The sequence below is a fragment of the Labrus bergylta genome, chromosome 23 (genome assembly GCF_963930695.1).
Source record: "Labrus bergylta chromosome 23, fLabBer1.1, whole genome shotgun sequence".
Classification (NCBI taxonomy): domain Eukaryota; kingdom Metazoa; phylum Chordata; class Actinopteri; order Labriformes; family Labridae; genus Labrus; species Labrus bergylta.
This window is the reverse complement of record NC_089217.1, coordinates 15098477-15117494: the sequence shown is the minus strand read 5'-3', so window position 1 is coordinate 15117494 and position 19018 is coordinate 15098477. Positions and strand designations below refer to the sequence as shown.

At 39.9% G+C, this 19018-nt stretch overlaps 1 protein-coding gene across 1 annotated transcript in view; it reads right to left on the bottom strand.

Moving 5' to 3' along the window:
- Window positions 1-1063: 1063 nt before the first annotated feature.
- The window catches only part of syn3 (synapsin III), a 114505-nt gene continuing 96550 nt past the window's right edge, over window positions 1064-19018 (bottom strand). The window contains exons 8-14 of the mRNA XM_029277524.2: window positions 17644-17786; window positions 16482-16556; window positions 16191-16293; window positions 10188-10319; window positions 9076-9094; window positions 8824-8980; window positions 1064-8571 (exon numbers count right to left, since the gene is read on the bottom strand). Coding sequence (XP_029133357.2) covers window positions 8448-8571; window positions 8824-8980; window positions 9076-9094; window positions 10188-10319; window positions 16191-16293; window positions 16482-16556; window positions 17644-17786 — 753 coding nt within the window. The 3' untranslated portion in view covers window positions 1064-8447. The remainder of the gene's footprint in view (window positions 8572-8823; window positions 8981-9075; window positions 9095-10187; window positions 10320-16190; window positions 16294-16481; window positions 16557-17643; window positions 17787-19018) is intronic.

Here is a 19018-nt window from a genome sequence, read left to right as displayed (position 1 = left end):
CTCACAATAAAGTGACAGTAAAGTATTTTTCAGTGTGCCACGGTATATTTATTTGTTCATTGTATGTTCCTGCAACCGACTGGCACCTGAGGACAGACGCGCCGCTTGTCAACCAACAAGGCAGGCAACTGCTTGGGGCCCCAGACGCCACTGAGGGCTCACAAACTTAAACTGAAGCAGTGGCACCAAAATGTCAAAATTATGCAATGAAAGTTAAAAAAAAACCTCCCTAAGGGGGCCCCGTCTGACAGCACTCACTCTCATTGCCCACTTAAGTGTCGCACCCATTATTGGTGTGAAGACCAAATGTTTTTGATGAAAGTCAACAAAGAAAGAATGAGTGGAATTATCCATCTATAGAAGAGGAAAAAGAAACAGGAAAAAGAGGTAAAGGTGTAAGCGTCGGGACACTGGCAGAAATAATGGTGATGAACGCTGGTAAGAGGGCCCCCCCAACTGATTTTTGCCTAGAGCCCCAACAGACTGTAGAATCACCACTGCCTGAGGATGTAGGTTGGCTGTACATAAGGTACCATGTTGGTCATGTAATAATTTTTTTTTTTACTTTAAGCAGTGGCCTATAAAGTATTTTGGTTTGTCAATGTTTAAAGTCTGAGAAGCACATTCAGTCATGAGGTATTCTCAAAAATACCTGAGCCATGATGCCATTGTTTGAAAGTGAGCGGTGACATATTCATGACTGAAATGTGTTCCATTACCTCGGTAACATAAATGCCTCACACAGTTGATTTGAAAGCTTGACGTTAAGTGGGCAGCGGATAAAAGGCAGCTCTGGACTCCAGCAGCTCTCCCTCTCCGCGGCCCCGTGTTGCCAGTCAGCTTTTAACACCTTCATTCCAAGAGGAATACAATAAGGTAAGAATCCAAAATCAAGGGATTTAGGGATTATCAGCACATAAATCTGAGAGCTGCGTGTTTCAAACATGACTTTTTGAATAGCCAGGATTTTTGATGCAGGGACCATAAATGGAGAACAACATTCAAATCCTCTCATGTGGAGCTCTTCTGCTGACTGATAGAAACAGGAATGCACGACTAAAGGTTTAGTAAAAGTTACCTTTAATAACAGAAATGTTGATTTTCAGACAAAAGAGAAAAGTACAGAAATCAAAATAATCCTAAATCTAGTAAAGTACAGAAACACATGAGATGCATCACACTTCTCACAAAGAAGCAGCCAGACATTAAGATCACATAACAATCAAATTTACACACCTGAGGCACACAGGAGGGGTTGGTTTTTTTCATGCCACATTTACACCAATATACAGAACGTTAATACACTTAAGATACCATACAATACCATCCACCATTCAGCAGAGAGGAGGGGACACAGTGGACTGAACAATTGGCAAATAAATCCGTGCAATGACATTAATCTCTCGTTTACAAACGGCACATTTGAAGTGGACTTTTATTTTTCCTTGCAGTATTAGCTAAACTTAATGGCAAGTCTCTGTAGCTGCATATTCAGAACAGTGTTAAGCTATCAGTTCAACACACCTATTGTTGAGTCTCTGACCCAACTATGTCATGACTGAAAGAAAGAAAAATGTTAAACATAGCAAGTATTGCCTTATCTCAAATAATATCTCATGTTAAGCTGAAATCCCTTGATAAAAGAAAAGATGGCTTATGTGACGCAAGGCCTTCTCTCAAACTTTTGTGAAACTCTGCACATTGTAAGAATACGGGAATGCAGCATCTGTGACATCAACAACTGGTTTTTAAGGATATGTTTGTAAAGTAGGAGTTTTGGATGAAGATACCTGAGTGGAGCGGAGTCTGTGATAGGCTGAATCAGCTGTCAAAGGAAAGACCATAAAGATACCCTTCTCCAAGCCTTATTATCTTCTTGATGGCTAAAAAAAGAATTTCCTCTATATGCTAACACCAAAAAACATCAACTCAAACTTGCATATCAGGGCCGGATGAACCTGCAAGAGGGACCGGGGGCTGTAAACAAGATGCGGGCCCCAAAAGCCCACCCCCCCTTTCTCTATACAATTTTTTTTCCTGCTGCTTTCAAGTACCCATATAGGTTCGGTGTGCAACACAGGAAACAAGTGACAGCTACATTGTGCTTTAGCTGTGAAAGAAAAAGGTATAAAAACTCAAATCTAAGCTAGCAAATTTTAATTGATGGTAAGGTAAGATTTAACACGTGGCTACTAACAGTTTAATCTAACAAATCAGTATTTGATGGCATAAACTTCATCCAACACCTAAGTAAGTCAAGGAGTTTATTTCCAACACAGTAGCACAACTTGGATAATAAAGTAAGAGTATATAAAGTAGATCTTGTCAAAGTACACAACCAAAATTAGCAAAAAAAAAAGGAGCAAGTCACTTTAGCTTCCATAATCACTGCTCCTCCTGGTGGATAAATTAACTGTTGCAACTAGTTTCCACAAGTGGCACATAGGGGCGTTACAAGCCCGTCCGCGTTGACACACCTTAGACTTAGTCACCGTGGGGGACCACATCACAGTCAAGGACCGTGCACAATCCTAGCAAGGACCAAGGTCGAGGTCCCACCACTGAAATTGGGGAAGTTTTTGGTGGATTTATCTGTAGCTTATTACCATTTTAGCTTTTCATGCCTCTAGTGGTGTTTTTTTACTGACTTGCAATATATTCAGGAAGCACATTGAGCATCCAAAAACCATCCAGAGTGAGGCCTTTCTGAGGCTGTTCAGAGTGTTAAAAAAAGATCTCAGTGGAGTACCACCAAGAGGATACTGAGGCTTACAAAAGACATATGTTGCATACAAGGCACACAGAGTTTCCATCTGGTTGCCTATCTGTGGATGCTGCAGGATATCTAGACTCCAATCCTCCACAGGTTGATGTCACAGACGCTCTACATCCGTGTTTCAAACAAACTAATCTCTTGAGCCTGAGGGAGCAACTTACCCTCCCCTCTTCTGTTCATAACATGATCTTAAATACTGTCTGAAAAAACTGCTCAGTGCAAGTAATCTCTGCCATTACTACCGCTCTGTGATCAGTTTCCGCAGAGAACTGCTGAACTTGAGGTAGATAACTTGCAGTTCAGTTCTCATTACGTCAGATTAAAAATTTCAGATGTGTGTTAAGCAATTGTGGCTAAATGAGACTCTTTATTTGTAAAAAAAAAAAAAAAGAGAAACCAACAGTGATGAGAAATAAAACTAATCTGACATCTGGTCATTTATTAGAATCTGACCCATTAGATTGCATACATGGCAACTGAATCCTATACTGCATTTTAAACCCAAATGTGATAAAAAAAAAAAAAGGAGAAGTTTCATAAACTGTATGATATGATTTTCTCTGTATTTGAACTCAAAGTGGAAAACAGTAACTGCTGTGTGCGTCTACAGGGCAGGACAGGCCTCCTTAAGTCGTTAGAGGACACAGTGATCTACGTTAATATGTCGTTTGACGTCACAGCCATTATTGCGTGGCACATAAGGGATAGAAAATCCTCATGGTTTGGTTATGGCTTATCATACTGCAGTATTATATAATACTATGTGTCAAGATTATATACAATAACGATGAAACAATATGATTTTTTTTCCATCAAGGGCTCTCACAATGAAACACTAATTTGGTCCATTTTGACACAGTGACAAAGGTGGTGAAATGACAAATTACAGCATTATCTCAGCTGACTGATGATGAGAATTTTGATTTAACAAACAACCTTGTGAAAAATAATAATTATACTGATTAGTTTGTTGGAACTGCAAGCAAATAATCACAGTGTTGCCAAATTTAAAGGTCAATAAACAAAGCTAGTAAAGTGAATATGAACTTGGAAGGTGAGCAAGTCCTTTGTCCATTTTCTGAACACATTCCTTGAACAGCATTTTTTCAATCATAGTTCATCAACAGTAGCTAGCATTACTGCTAAGCTTGGGATGTATAAGTCCAAAAGCCTTCTTCACTGGGCTGTCAGATTTATACTCCTCATACTGAGTTAAGAACGTTTCGTCTTTCTCATTAGCCATTTCAAGTACATGACCAATCACTACAAATGAATGAGATAAAATAATGTTTCATCTGCTCTGATGCAAGCTGCTAACATTAGCATGTACGAATAACTAGCATATAAACTGGTTACCTAAACCTCTGGTAGGCTACTTCCAGGGATAAAGCGGGGTGAAGATGGTCACAGACAACATTAATTGTTCGATGAAGGTAATGCAAAAAATAAACAAATAAAACTAAAATAATACATTTATTGTGAGCAAACACATTCACTGTCTATAGCTCGTTAGGCTACAACGTTTTGGCTAAGGTTAGCCACTTTATTCAACTCTAAATAAGATTTCATAAGGTTTAGTGTCAAGTAACCCAAGCCATGTTAGCAAATAAAGCATTTCAGATGGGAAACCCATTGGTTACACATCTACCTAAAGTCATTTTCAACATGACACATTCTCTCAACAACGCCTTAAAATGTAGTCTTGGATGACATACAGCAACATAGCTTACTTTTAATACAAACAAACAAAACAATAGCCTTCTAAGCCGGATATTGTATTAAGTGTAATAATGAAAAAAACAGAAATGTCCTTCCTACGATAGGCTACATTATATTTTTGTCTTCCACTGGGATCCACAACTAGCTATAATGCTAACATTTTGCTTGACACTTTGTGGCTTTAGCTTAAAACATTTTTGCACAATTTAAGATATGCTGTCATCCAGTGAATATTTGAGGCTCTGTTCCTGTTTAAAACCAGAGTCATTTGGACACTAAGAAGTCAGGTTGCTGCTGTTTTCAACCAAATCAAGGAGCTAATGTTACCTTGATTAGCTGGATAGCTACAACTGATTCAGTCTGTAAGCAATAGTTGTTATTTCAGAAGATAAACTTCATTAAAATTAAAATAAGCTTTGTTCCTGCGTTAATGAAATCAAGACAGAATACAGTGTCATCTCAAACACCAACTATGAACATCATTTTTGTAAACTTCTTTGTAGCAACAGAAGGTGGGGCTTAGCTAACGGACAATTTTGTAGGCTTAGAAGTGTGCTACAGCGGTTCTAACCACTAATGAATAATGTAACCATCCAATATTATTTTCTATCTAAAGCATCCGTTTGTGGAAGTATAACTGCAGTCCTTGCTAGTATCATTGTTGTTAATGAGAACTGGAGTGTGGATATTTTAAAGGTAATTTATCGTTTTAGTGCCAGTTTCCAAACATCTATTTCTTTTTTTATTCATTTGGTGTTTCTGTCAGCAAGACTGGAAGGCAAAGGACCAAAAAATAGACCTTTCACAGCTAGAATCCAAATTCCATAAAACTTATTATCAACCTAATTATTGCACAATGGGCAGATCTTTCCAATGGTTGAGTCTTCAAATTCACAACTTAACACACATACACAACTCCACACACACCACTACACAGCTTCATGCAATTGAATGAATCTCATCTTAAAATCGGGCCTCATAATTGCTATTATTACTATCATATTAGTATTTTAATTATCATTATTAATATATTCAAAGAGAATTAGAAGTTTGGGAATTGCAGTAGGGCTGTTTAAAATTATGCATACTGCTAGCAGGTATTTAAATGACATGACAACAAAGGAGGGAACATAAACTTTAAAGATCGATCTTAATGAAAACAAAGATATCTGGACTCGCTGAGCTTGCAGCACAGGTTAACCAAGAACAAGACAATGCCTAAATTTTACTAAAATACAGATATTTGATTGTGATTGTGCGCAGCATGAAAAGAAAAATATAAAGTCAATCCTTTCCTGTGAGCTTGATACGACAAAATCTTGCAGTAAATTAACTTTTTACTTTGTGGATCCATGTGGTGCCTTATCATCTGTCAAAACACTTTTTTCTAACAGTGACACTATACAGTGCATCCGGAAATGTTGAGTGTCATGGCAAAGGCTGTGAATACTTATGTACAGTTGCAAAAATGTCTATTTCAATTTGTCATTATGGGGTATTGTGTGTAGAAATTTTGAGGGAAAAAATGAATTCATCCATTTTGGAATAAGGCTGTAAAATAACAAAATGTAGAAAAAGTGAAGCACTGTTGATTCTTTCTGCATGCACTGTATATCTTGTCCTTGCTTGGTAAGCTTCTATGAATGATAAACTAGATCACTCATTCAATAAAGTGTAAAAATGGTTATAGTTGTGTTTATAGAGTAGTTTAGACATTATGCAGTTCCAAGGCAGCATTAAATTTGAATACGTCTGCTTTACTACCTCTGCAGATTTCGCATAAACAACAAAAAGGATGATATTGTATTTTCTACAGTCTCAGCTAGAATTGGTGTGGTTTGATGGAATAAAGGTGAATAATATAAGCTATAAGCCATTTTTTCCCAGTCTCCGTAGAAAGTTAAGCACACTAAGTCTCATAATATGACATCCTCACTGTTTGCCTCTGAACACGTTACAGTAGTAGTTATGAAACAAACCCCCTACAGAAAACACACCATGGTGCCATTCACAAAGCTCAAAAAAGATTCAGAAAAAGAAGAGTAAGGGGAAGATCTGGCCTGTGATGGAAGACAACGGCTGTAAGCCAGTACAGCATTTGCACCTTCTGAAATCACAAGCTCAGGTTGCATTGCTGTGTGATTTATTTTTTTTATTGACCCAGTGCAGGGTGATTTTTTATTTCAATGTTTTTTTTTTTGTTGTTTAATTAAAAAGCACTTTGGTAATGTCATATAGAGGAGTCACTACATAAGCCAATAAGTGACGACAGCACATGGATGTGGGAGGAATGTGGCTGCTGGCAAGATGTTTAAAATCGCTGGTGAACCGAGAGAGGGGGGAGTCTGAACATTTCTCGTGAGCAAGGCGGAACAGTTTCATATCCGATATTGCCGATGGCATCTGAAAACAGTTTGGTAGCTATGCGTCCGATTAAATAATCTAAAGAATTTTAATCAGATAAATAAAGTTGTTTCTAAATAAATCAGACATTACCCAATAATGAACACTGGTTGAACCATCAGAATGCAGAGTAGTGACTATATATCGAGCACTATGAGCTAGACTATGACTATGATTACTCACTGCCACTATTTAACACGAGAAAGGCCAAGCTGCCATCAGCCCTGATCTAAAGTCTAGGAAGCATTCACACGTTTTTTAGGACACAATACGGCATCAAAGGGGGCTTGAAAAAACGTACACAGAACTCAACAAGGACTTCTACCAGGCTGTTTTAGAATAGCGCAAAGGATACTGGATGGTATAGACAGGGGGCTCACGTAGTGCTTAACATGTTTCTATCCCCATTCATAACCTGACAACAGCAGAAACGGGACATCACAATCAAGAGGCGTACAAATGAAATGAACAAACGTTTGAATGAGATTTGGTTTGGTTTTGCATCGTCACAAACGTCCTTCTAGGGCTGCAACAAAATGATTTTTGTTCTTGATTAGCCTGCCGATAAATTTTGTGAGAATTTCAGTTTGTGAATCACAGAAAATTGTTACTTATAGAGCTTTCACACCAGCAGAAATCTCCTGAAAAACTGAGGATATTTCTATTTTTATGTGTGAACGCAAACAGCCAAATTTGTTGCTTGGACCTCACCCGGAGTTTCTTCTGCCAGATCCCTAGTATGTTTTTCTGCAGCAAGTCCGAGTGAGCTGATGTAAGAGCAGGATATTCTCCGGAGAATTTACCTCGAGCCAATAGGAGGGGGGAGTGACTTTTATATTCTGTGACTGCTGCACGGTGCATTGAGTGTACACATACGACCACTACAAATTAACCTGCTGCATTAAGTTTTCTGTTCATCAGTATGACGTTCTACGCTCTTTTGTTTATTTTGTCATTCCGTTGGACTAGGACTGATATAAAGGCAAATATTCTCATTATAGCTTATTATATCTGGAGCAGTCCTCCTGAAGTTATCTAGATATTTTCAGGAGTGCATATGTGAAAACGGCTTTAGTTTTAGAGCCCGAAGTCAAGTCTGCAAATTGCCTTTTCTGGCTCCAATTGAAATTAAAACAAGTAAATCTGACATTTTTCAGTACACATTTTTTGATTGTTTATCGAAAACCCTTCTTCACTGATTTTCTTTTTAATCGATTACTCGTTGCAGCTCTATATCCTACAGTACTAGCATGAAATCACCAGTTATACCTGTGAACATCTACAGGTTTAACCTCTGTAACTTTCGTTGAAGAACCCCTAAATTCTATTGGCCTTTCTTGTGATAAATAACTGACAGATGTGAGGACAGCGGGTTGCACCAAGTTTTAAACTTCACAAACAGTGAGAAGGAAGGAGGAGAGGAGAACAGGAAGCTGAGGCTTGAGGAGGGAGAGACTCCATTACAGATTAACCAGTCGGGGTTTGTTTTTGTTTCTTCCGACCTGACAGAAAGAGGAAGCTTCTGGGAAGAGTGAGGGCAAGGGGATGTTTAGTCGGAGAAGAGGCTGGCGAAGGACTGTCGGAGGCTGCGGATGGTTTCGGCTTTGGCCTCGTCGTCGGTCACGTTTCCTCGTAACGTTTCCGTGAAGGTGTTGGTCAGGGACTGGGATTTGCTGTACAGTAAAACGAACAGAAGTCTACTTTAGAACATGAAGAGTTAAGAGGTTAGAAGCAAAGATTGATCCATTGATCGCAGCATATAACTTTTATAGGACACATTCTCCAGAGTTATGGTTGACTCGTCCCTGACAAGAATGAAAATGAAACACTCAAAACTTTCATATTTGTTTGAAATATTTAGCTGAATAATTATATCATAAAGGACTCAAATGGGGTGCCATCTGTGGTAATCCAGCACAAATTACTTCAGCTGTGGAGACTGTTTCTGAGCTCCAGGCCCGGAGGAGGCGGGGATGGGGCCCGGCTGGAAGGCCTGGCTGGGTGAGGTGCTGGCTGACCGGGCTCGCTGAGGGGAACCCTGGGCTGACTGGGATGGAGAGGCTGAAGCAGAGCGGTGTCCCCCTGCAGGAGATATTCATAATGACATGTTGATTAGCCATTGCACGCAGACAGTTAGTTCTCTGTTTGAAAAAACAATACAAACAAAAACAACATACCTCGTCTGGGCTGTGTGGTCTGTGGATAAAGAGAGAGAAAGTCATTATTGAGTCATTCTAACACAAACACAGATATGTTTGACTGTTGGTGAAAGCTGTACAAGTAATTCTTATAGTTGGATATTATTAGCAGAAACATTTGCAAAAGTAGTTATAATATTTGTTTAAAGATTAACTTCTACTTCTACTTGGCCATTAAAGCTATAAAATACCCAGAGGCACTGCTTATCAACAGGCAAGGCAGGCAACTGCTTGGGGGCCCCTGGCCAGTAGGGGGCCCCTGAGGGCTTACAAACTTAAACAAAGCAGTGGCCCAAAATTTGCAAATTTTGCAACGGCAGTAGGAAACCTCCCTAAGGGGGCCCCGTCTAACAGCACCCACTCGCGTTGCCCTGCTGAGCGTTGCATGCATGATTGCTGTGAAAACCAAAATTTGTCGATGAAAGTCAACAAATAACAATAAAGAGGAATTACACGTCTATAGGAGAGAAGAAAAAAGAAACAGGAAGAGGAGTAAGCGTCGGGACACGGGCAGACATGATGGTGATGAACGCTGTTTGGAGGGCCCCCCCATTTAATTTTGCCTTGAGCCCCACCAGACTCTACAATCACCCTTGACAATACCCCAACTAGTTTTTTGAGTATGATATACACTTCTACTTGAACATGCATATACTGTTCTCTTTGACTAATCATATATTTTTTTAATTTTTACATCCATTTCTTACATGTGCAATATTTACATTTTCAGATTTATTTATATTCTTTACTTGTGGCAAGTTACTTTTTACTGTTCAATCTACATGATCTGCTGTAGATATTTTCTACACACACATTGCACATCTTACTTGAATGGAAGTTGTTTGTTGATTGTGTGAAGTTGTATAACGACAATAAAGGCTTTCTATTTCTTAATCTTGATCAGAAGTACAATTATAAACAACACAATTCAAGAAGATATCTTTATAGTAACAATAATGTCAGTAACAGCTGCTACAACATTACGTTAACGATGACACATCATTTCTAGAAGACTTTCCATTTCGTTACATCAGTAGGAACACTAAAAGCAGTTGCATGAATTTGAGCTGGAGGATGTGTGTTTTCAGTACCTTGACATTGGAAGGCTGAGGTGTGGAAACTCCCAGCAGCACCTGGGCCATCTTGTTGATGATGAGCTCCGTGATCAGCTGTTTATCCTCCTCCACGTGTTCACCAATCAGAGGCATGGAGCTGTCCATCACCTAAACAGACAGAAAATAAAACGGCCAATCAGATACCTCTGTGACTCTTTCTGCAGCACAATCAAAACAAGGGAACTTAACCGCTTCCTTTAGTCCTCTAGATGGCAGCATTGCATTTGCATTTGGAGTTCAGAAGCATCCAGAAAAATGATGTCAGACAATAATGGACTGTTTGGTGTATTGCCAGCATGATGAGTCATTTTAGAGATCTCAGGGAATATAAGCTATACAACACTGGATGATGGCCATTAACACAATTTATGTACTGAGCATGACATTTGAGTTTGTTCACATGCACTTTAGAACCCTCACAAAGCCTCTTGTTCTAAGTCTGTCCTGCTACATCTACTCTATAGCGCTGCAACAACTGCTGTATGGGAAGTTCAGCAGTTTGAGATCCTGCAAAAAGGATGCAAATTGAAAAATAAAACAGGGCAGGACAGGATGGAATTTCTCTCTAATGTTGGGCATTAGCCCCTCAGCCCTCTCTGATGTAAATCCCATGAACCAAACTCAAGAAATACACTGATATATAAGTGTCCATGTGCAGCCATGGAGCCTTTCTCTGAGCTCGAAAAGAACCCAAGATTAGGATTTCCATTGAGCAGCATGTACAATGTGACTCCACTTGTATATATTATGTTGCCCAGTGAATGACTCGGAAAGGCACAGGCCACATCCATTGCAATACTCAATTAATTAACCTCAAAGAAAGAAAAAAAAAAACATTTTCCCACCACTTGAGCTCACATGCACACACACGTGCACTGCAGACCCGCAGAGCAACAAGGAGCTGTGGGACCTGACGTTCTCCTCCCTGAGGACCAAAACAAACACGAGCATGGAAGTGTGGCTGCTTGGACTGCTGGTTTGGATGCAGATGCCCGGTGTGGTGGATGAGACTGCTGCACCGCACCCCGGCCACAAGCTGTAAACACAGCACGGGGTAAGTCTGCATGTGCTGATCCTCATGCACACGGTGTGCAGTAACATGTGCTGCAGACACAGAGATTCCATTTAAAAAAAAACAACTGCAGAAGTTCCTTTCACTAAACCTGTCATCTCTCTACTCTGTTTGAAGCTGTTTTTATTAGAGGCATCACTTAACTTCAATTGTATATACTTTTATCCCACAGAAGTGATACTACCAAAGCACGTTTTGGAAGGGAAACACTCAGAGTTTTGTGGTGTTTTCATCAAAGTTGTTTCCCCTTTGATGCTTCATAAGACACAACTGATGCACACAAAGTCTTTTCAGAGCCAGGGACCTTTTCTTGGTGAGGTTACACTGCCCACACCAACAAAACTGCTCTTCAAAAAATATAAACATGGTTATAGAAATTTTCATGACAATCTGAAGCCTCTGTCCTAAGGCGGAGGAAGAGTAGAACATTTTTTTCATTGTTTAGTTACCCATCCAGAAGATGCATCTTGTCTTTTATCTAACTGTCTGATCGACCTATCTGTAGAGTCATAGCCCCAGAGGAAGGTGGCCTAATGGATATTGTATAAATATACTACTTAGTTAGCTAGTTTCTAGCTACTATCCTAAAGTCCATTGATTCAGCCTAAAGAAGACAGCGGTCTCGAGTACACTAAGCTATCATAACTGCTTTTGTTTTTAGTGTTGTTTTCAACAGGCAATACTTTTTATGCTTTTTATACTCAAACCATTCTCTAATGCAGATGTGGAGTCAGTCGTCTCTCAACGAAAGGTTATGTGTTTCAATCCCCAGGTCCTGCAGTCACATATAGAAGTGCATTTGGACAAGGCACTGGACCCTAAATACTGATGGCCATAGGTGTGACCTGCGGCGTATAAGAGCTTTGAGCAATCAGAAGAGTAGAAAATGCAGGACAAGCTGAAGTCCATTCACGAATTTACCATTTAATGCCTCAAACATACAGCTGGATCATCACATAACTCTAGTTGATAAATGGCTTAATATAACAACAACTTATCAACAAGGAAAATCTTATGTCAGAGGGTTAAGGTATAAGTGCCTGTCTAAAACCCAATTTTTTAAGATTTTAAAATAAGACACCTGGAAACATTAAAAGCTGTAACAGGGCGCTAGTTTAGCTTAGTTGGTAGAGCAGGCGCCCAAAGCAAAGATCAGCATGTTCATCTCCCGGACCTGATGCTATTGGTGCATGTTATCCCCAACTTTCTTCTCACTGTCTTCAGCTGTTCAATCCATTTTTTAGAAGCCAATGAGCCCAACAACTATACCCTTTCAAAAAGTTGGAACAAGAGTTATGAAGCTAACTCTAGCTTATTACGCTAGCTAGCTACAGCTAAATCTACCATCTCTTTAGCTCAGTTATTACGCTTGCTAACTTAAGCAAAGCGATAATTAAGTAAATGTTATCTTAAATTAGGTGTTTTTGTTTTATAGATGATCATGATGATCATGTTAACTAAATGATGTAATACATAAACAACTGAAGGTCTAAAATAATTCCTTAATATACAGTATGTTTTACTATCAACTGTTTCATAAACTCTATGAAAGTCCTACTTTTGTTTGAGACATTATATGATTTTTTTTATATACACTCTGCAGAGTACATAAAAGTCACATCCAATAAAAAGTGACAGATTTCTTAAAGAGCAGTCCTTGTCAAGCCTCAATATTGTCTCTTCCTGATCATAAATCCTCTCTAAACATTATGTTTCATGTGGACATGCGTACAAGCTATTAACCCGAACGTATAACCCTAAATTGGTCCAGATTTTTTCATGTATTGTTGTATGTTATGAATCCAGAGAATCCAAAGTATTGAAAAAACATTTTATATCCAAGCTGTGTTTTCATGTTCCAGTGTTTCTCACACGTTTTTCTTTGTTTTTCAGAACTTTCAGATCCAAACATTTGGGTTCATACTGTTCTTCCATGCCTGTGTGTACCCAGCGTCCTGGCGAGGATTTGGCGGTGAGATGGGGTGTGGTACGGTGTTTTGGCCAGTTGAGTCATTACCACAGGGGACTTGAGCAGAGGCCTGGCAAGCGACCACCAGGAACCCACTTCAAACGTTTTGTGGTGGCAGGCAGAGCCGGGATCCACCCTGCTGATTTATTGGATAGAAAGTCATCGAGCAGGAGACTGGAGCTGCCACTGGTTCCAGTGGTGTTGGTCTGAAATGTCATTGTGCTGTGCTTTGTTTAGACAATTTACTCCGCTGCATGTGCAAGATTACAGTGCAAAACGTGTGAAATGTGCTCAAATCATGATTATAGAGCAGTCGTGGTGCAGGGATTGGAAGAAGATGATGTTTTCCTGGGAAAACAACTAGGTTTGAGACATAGCAGCCAACAGGAGCCAGGGATAGTTTATCTAAGTTGATCTTACTAAATCCACTGTATTCTTAAACTCTTATGTATCTCCATTCATCCCTCTGTCTATATCTGCACTGTTTAAATAGAACAGGTAAATAATGTCACTGAGTCATGATTTTTATGTTTTATGGATATTACTTCTGCTTTTTTTATAGCTGGATATTAGCCTCCAAGGCTTCCAGCTTCCAGTTATTATTTGCATACATTAAACTATTGCCCAGACAATGACCAAAGGTTTTGTCATACTATCAAATTCATGCATGGGATAATATATGTCTGGTCAGACTATACCAAAGACACTAAACTTGGTTCATTGGCGTATTAATCAATAACCCATTGATTCAAAGAAACGTCTTGATTGATAGCTAGTCATTAAAATAATTAGCTAATTAGGGAGACATCTCACGTCTTCTTCATCTTTGTTAAAAGTTGAACATGCACAGTACCCATCTGGCAGAATGTAACATTGGTTAGCTCCACATGCAAATAACAAAACCAAGATAGCCAATGTTAAGCCAAGTTATAGAGTATTTAGTGATTTGCTTTCTTTGGCATGTCAGGTACTGGACCTGGTACGTTCTGCAAAGCCCGAAGCTTCTTCAGTGGGTTTTTAGACTCAGCCTGCTGGTTGTTGACTCAAGTTGATTGCTAGCCTATGTTTGCTATTTTGACAGACTTCGAAGCTAATATCCAGTCAGACCATAAGCAGGTCTTGACATCATCACGTCAGAGAAATCATATTGTCTTGTTGTTTATTACTTTCATGACATTTGCCATTAAGCTATTCTACAATGTGTTGTATTGTTGTAGGATATCCTGTCACGCTATTATTTGTGCACATCCTCAGTGAATTGAGACAAAGCTGAAGTTTAACGCCAGCTGCAGTAAAGTGTTAATTACTCTAAGTGCCTCTGAGCAGCTCATTACTTTTCATTACAGAGAGGTGTCATGTCTGATGTCCTTGTCTGGAACAAAAAACAGATTCCCACTGTGATGCACCCACAGCTCTTCCTTGTCGTGGTTAATTAAATTCTATCATGCTGAAGGGTTGGCGAGAGAGAGAGAGAGAGAGAGAGAAGAGAGAGAGCAGACGAGGAGGAGGAAGAGTTGCTTGTCAGAGAACATCGTTACTCGATTGTGTCACCAGTTTGTTCTGAGACTACCCATCTATGTATGCACATAAGAGGTTCCTGACGGTCCTGTTTCCTTAGATTTGAAGTCATAGGAGTCTCATGACTGATAAGCAATGAAACAACTATTTATTTTTTCATTGCTCTGAAAATAGAGTGATCACGTCTGTCATCTTCTTATAGGGTGTATGATGTCACTGCTGTGTGAGGACTTTGGAAAGCTTTGGCTCTAAGTTCTCTCAACCTGCTTTGTCCACAGCATCTCAAGTTTCAAATTATTCTGTTTTGCAAAAACCCTCATACAACAGTATATAATCTACTTGAGCATTTAAAAGTGGATTTTTGAAACGTTTTGAGTGGATGTCCAGGGGCAGAGTCAGAGGTGGTGGGGGGGGTGGTGGCCAGGGCCGCCCTTGAAATCTGATTGGCCACCTCAGTGGCCTTCCAAAAATCCTCAACTACTATTTGATTTTCTTCTGTGTTTACAAACAGGTAGAAACAAGTTCATTTCACACATTGTTTCATTGTGCACGTCTTCCAGCATTGGTGCTCCTGCTTGAATTTAAAACCCAACCTAAACTGTTGCCAACATGAATATTGCATCGCTGAATAGAACCCCCAAAATTGATCAAATATCTGAGGAAAACCTCGTCCAAATTGCTTGTGTCAGGTTATGTAACACCCTTTTTTGTCCGTCTACAAACTACAAACTGCATAAAAAGTCAAACTTTACTTTGAACACAGAAACTCTACCTGCTGACTTGAAATAAACAGGCTGTGTTGACAGACACAGTGAGTCAACGCCTGAATGCTGATGTTGTTTTCATTCTCCTGCCTGTGTTTGGTCTACAGGCTAATCATTCTCTCAAGGCTCTGGACATCAGGGACCACCAAGTCTGATACAAAAATATTATCAGCAGAGATGGAGAATGAATCCAAGGCAAAGATATACTGGATGGAAAGAATGGTAAGATTTTAAAAATAAATTATGCACTGATGATTGATGGGGGGTCTAACGCTTATAGATTGTTAAAAATGTAGAAAATGATTTGAATTAGGCATATTTTCAGTCTATCAATCAACAATTTTTGGGCCATTTGTGCCTTTACTGGATAGGGTAGCCGAAGTTAGACAGGAAATGTGCAGCGGAGAGAGTGGTGGATTTCATGCAGAAACTTCATCCAAACCCACTGCTGCAGCACTGAGGACTTTAACCTGCGTACATGAGGTGATATATATACCTGCTAGGCTAAACGAAAGCCCTAATACCAAATTTCTGACATTTTGCATTTTGTCCTGGTAGTTATAACTTATAACCCTTTATCCCTGAAGCACTGTTTTTGTTTTTTCTACTTTGCAATCTCAGAAACAAGTTGGGGGTTATTCTAAAGACAAACTGACCTCGATGATATAGTCGTTGCCGTCTTTTCCGTGCACGGCCTTCACTGCACAGATATCCAAGCCACCAAACATCTCAGAGCAGGAGTCCACCCACATCCGATATCTGGAACACAGTGACACAAATAACTGACTTCTAACAAACTTCTAACTGACAAAGTCATAACAAATGACTTTAAACGCAAACATTTCTGGAGATTTTGTAATTGCAGTTGGACCTTACTTGTCTTAAAGTAACTAAAAACTAAAACTATTTACTGTTTAAAAAAATGGCCCTTCTCTGAGTCAGCTCACCTGTCTGTCATGGCGATCTGTTCCAACATGGCAGAGCCTGTGTTTGCCTTCCAGTTTCCAGAGATGGACGTTCTCCTGCAAATCAAAGAAAAACATCAACCATTTCATTGGCGCCACTTAGAGTTAAACACTCACAGCTATTACTAACCCTGAATGGAAAATCTCACAGGACTAGCAATCATCAGTTGATCAGAGATTATTATTACTTTCCACACCTACATAACGTTTGTGTCAGAGCCGTTTAAAGACACGCTCTCATGGTGTGTCCACGGGGAAAAACAAGATGAGATAAGACTGAACTGGTCTGGTCTGATTTAGGCTTTTGGTCAAGTAGTTGTTAATATACAAAGACTTGAAAGGCAAAAGGGTGTTGACTCATGTTCTTTGTTGTTTTATGCTTGGATGAATTTATGACAAGGTCTCTTTCTTCTAAATGGGTGTGAATGTCTGAGGGAGGAAATAAAGACCATGACTCTTCAAGGTTGCAGACATCTCAGAAATATGGAAAGTACCAATCTTGTTATATCCAGATAATTCTAGAGTTGCTTTAAAGGAAGAATGTGTGACATTTTACACATAAATAAAGCAGAAATCGAGTATATCCTCTGTAATCGTCTCTCTGCGTCATGACTGTCTACAATGAGTGAGAAGCTTGAGTCTCGCTGGCTGTGTTGTTGTCTGAGCCGTGTTTAAATAATGTCTACATGGACGGGACGGCCGGCTCCTCCCCTTCAGTTTAAAAGCTGTTTCAGTCAAGGACTAGAGAAAAGCTACGAGCTAACTAAAGAGGGCTAACGTTAGCCTGCTAACACAACAATGCAGGCCACAGGCAAGTGCAGCTCCAGCCAATTTCTTCCGCTGCTTGCGCTAAATGGTACTTAATTTTGGTGCGTTCCATTTGATAACTCCTTTGCGCGAACACAAGGGGAGGGGAGTTGCTGGTGATGAGTGGAGGCTTCAGCATGGCGGAGGTGTGGCCAAACAGCAGTTTGTTTTGGCTTCATGCTGGTGCTCAAGGGTGACATCTACTGGTCAAAACTGAAGAAAAAAAACTGTCCCAAAATAGTATCTTATAGACAGTTTGACTGTTTCAACCATCAAATTGGTTGAGGTTAAGGAACCTGATGTCAAATGTATGATCTGTTGGTGCTAAACATCTTACATGTATGCCTTGTAGTTGTTGCCGATCTTCTGGATGCGGATGTCGTACTTGGACTGGACAAAGGGCTCGGTGGTGGCGTAGGTCCCAGCCAGGGCCACCACGCTGGTGATGTCCTGGAAGTCCTGTTGGTTTTCAACTTTGATCTGTGGGAGAGACATCATTCATTAGCGAGAAGCTAATTACAAAGCACGCAGTCAAAGCTGGTGGTGGCCACTTTTTTTTTTTTTTTTCAATCCCACAAGAACTTCACACTTCTACACTACAGGATAATGAAGGGTCGCTGAATGGAAACATTGCCCGGGGTGGCTTTGAACTACGTCACCTCACTGCCATCAGGTGATTAGACTGTAGACACAGACTGAGGGGGAAATGACGCAATGGGACACAAAACATGGCTGTCACAAAGTACCCAAAGGTATTTTCCACTATAACTTTTCAATAATTAGGGAATGATGAGGTGTGACATTGAAACATAGGAAGGAAAGAACTCATTGCACTTTAGTAGGTCTGTAAGACCCTCATACACCTCTACCCAGCTTCTCATTGGCTGCCTTTTCCATTTCCCAGGGATCACCTGTCATTTAACAGCTCTATTCTGATGTATGGATAATTTTTCCCATACGTGGTTTCTTTGTCGTATTCACTACATTGATGCACATTCATGCGGTGTATTACAGCAGGTCATGGGAAATGTAGGATCTTGCAGACAAAGTCATTTATCAGTATTTTAAATGTATGGCAAACTGTCAGTGCTCAGTATCTCAGACACAAAATGATTCAGTCCAGAGGTTCACTCACTCATCACCATCTTCTCTCACTGCTCCTCATCACGGAAGTAGGGTGGAGGAAGTGAGGTGCCATCAAACCAAATAGACAGAGCCGGAAGCCATGTTTTGTACTTTGGGGTTTCAAAATGTCACTCTCTGTGACTCTTCTAGAAGTATTAGTTTGGTTAAATGAATTGGATTTCAAGAGCTGACACATACAAGGTAGTTCAGGCAGTCAACTGGAGCTGCACTGATTTCATACTTGATATGCCTCACTCTCACCAATCACCTGACAACACCTCCTTCCAATCAGCAGTCTATTTAAGCTACAAAATTCCCAGTCTCACCCTCTGCTCTTTCGTTGCCACCTCTGACCTGCACCAGTACTGCACTATTGCTCAGACCCACCACCACCCCAAGCATCCACCTGTAGGCTCCGACTGGGGGGTTTAAGATATCATCCCTCAAACTGTAAGGAGTAATTAGGTTGGAGCCTAAACGCCTACTCAAACTAAACATCATCAAAATTGTACGTAATTTCGATGATTCATACATGAGCTTGGTTATTGTGTGAGTAGATTACAATTTTCAATTGCAAAATGTCAAAA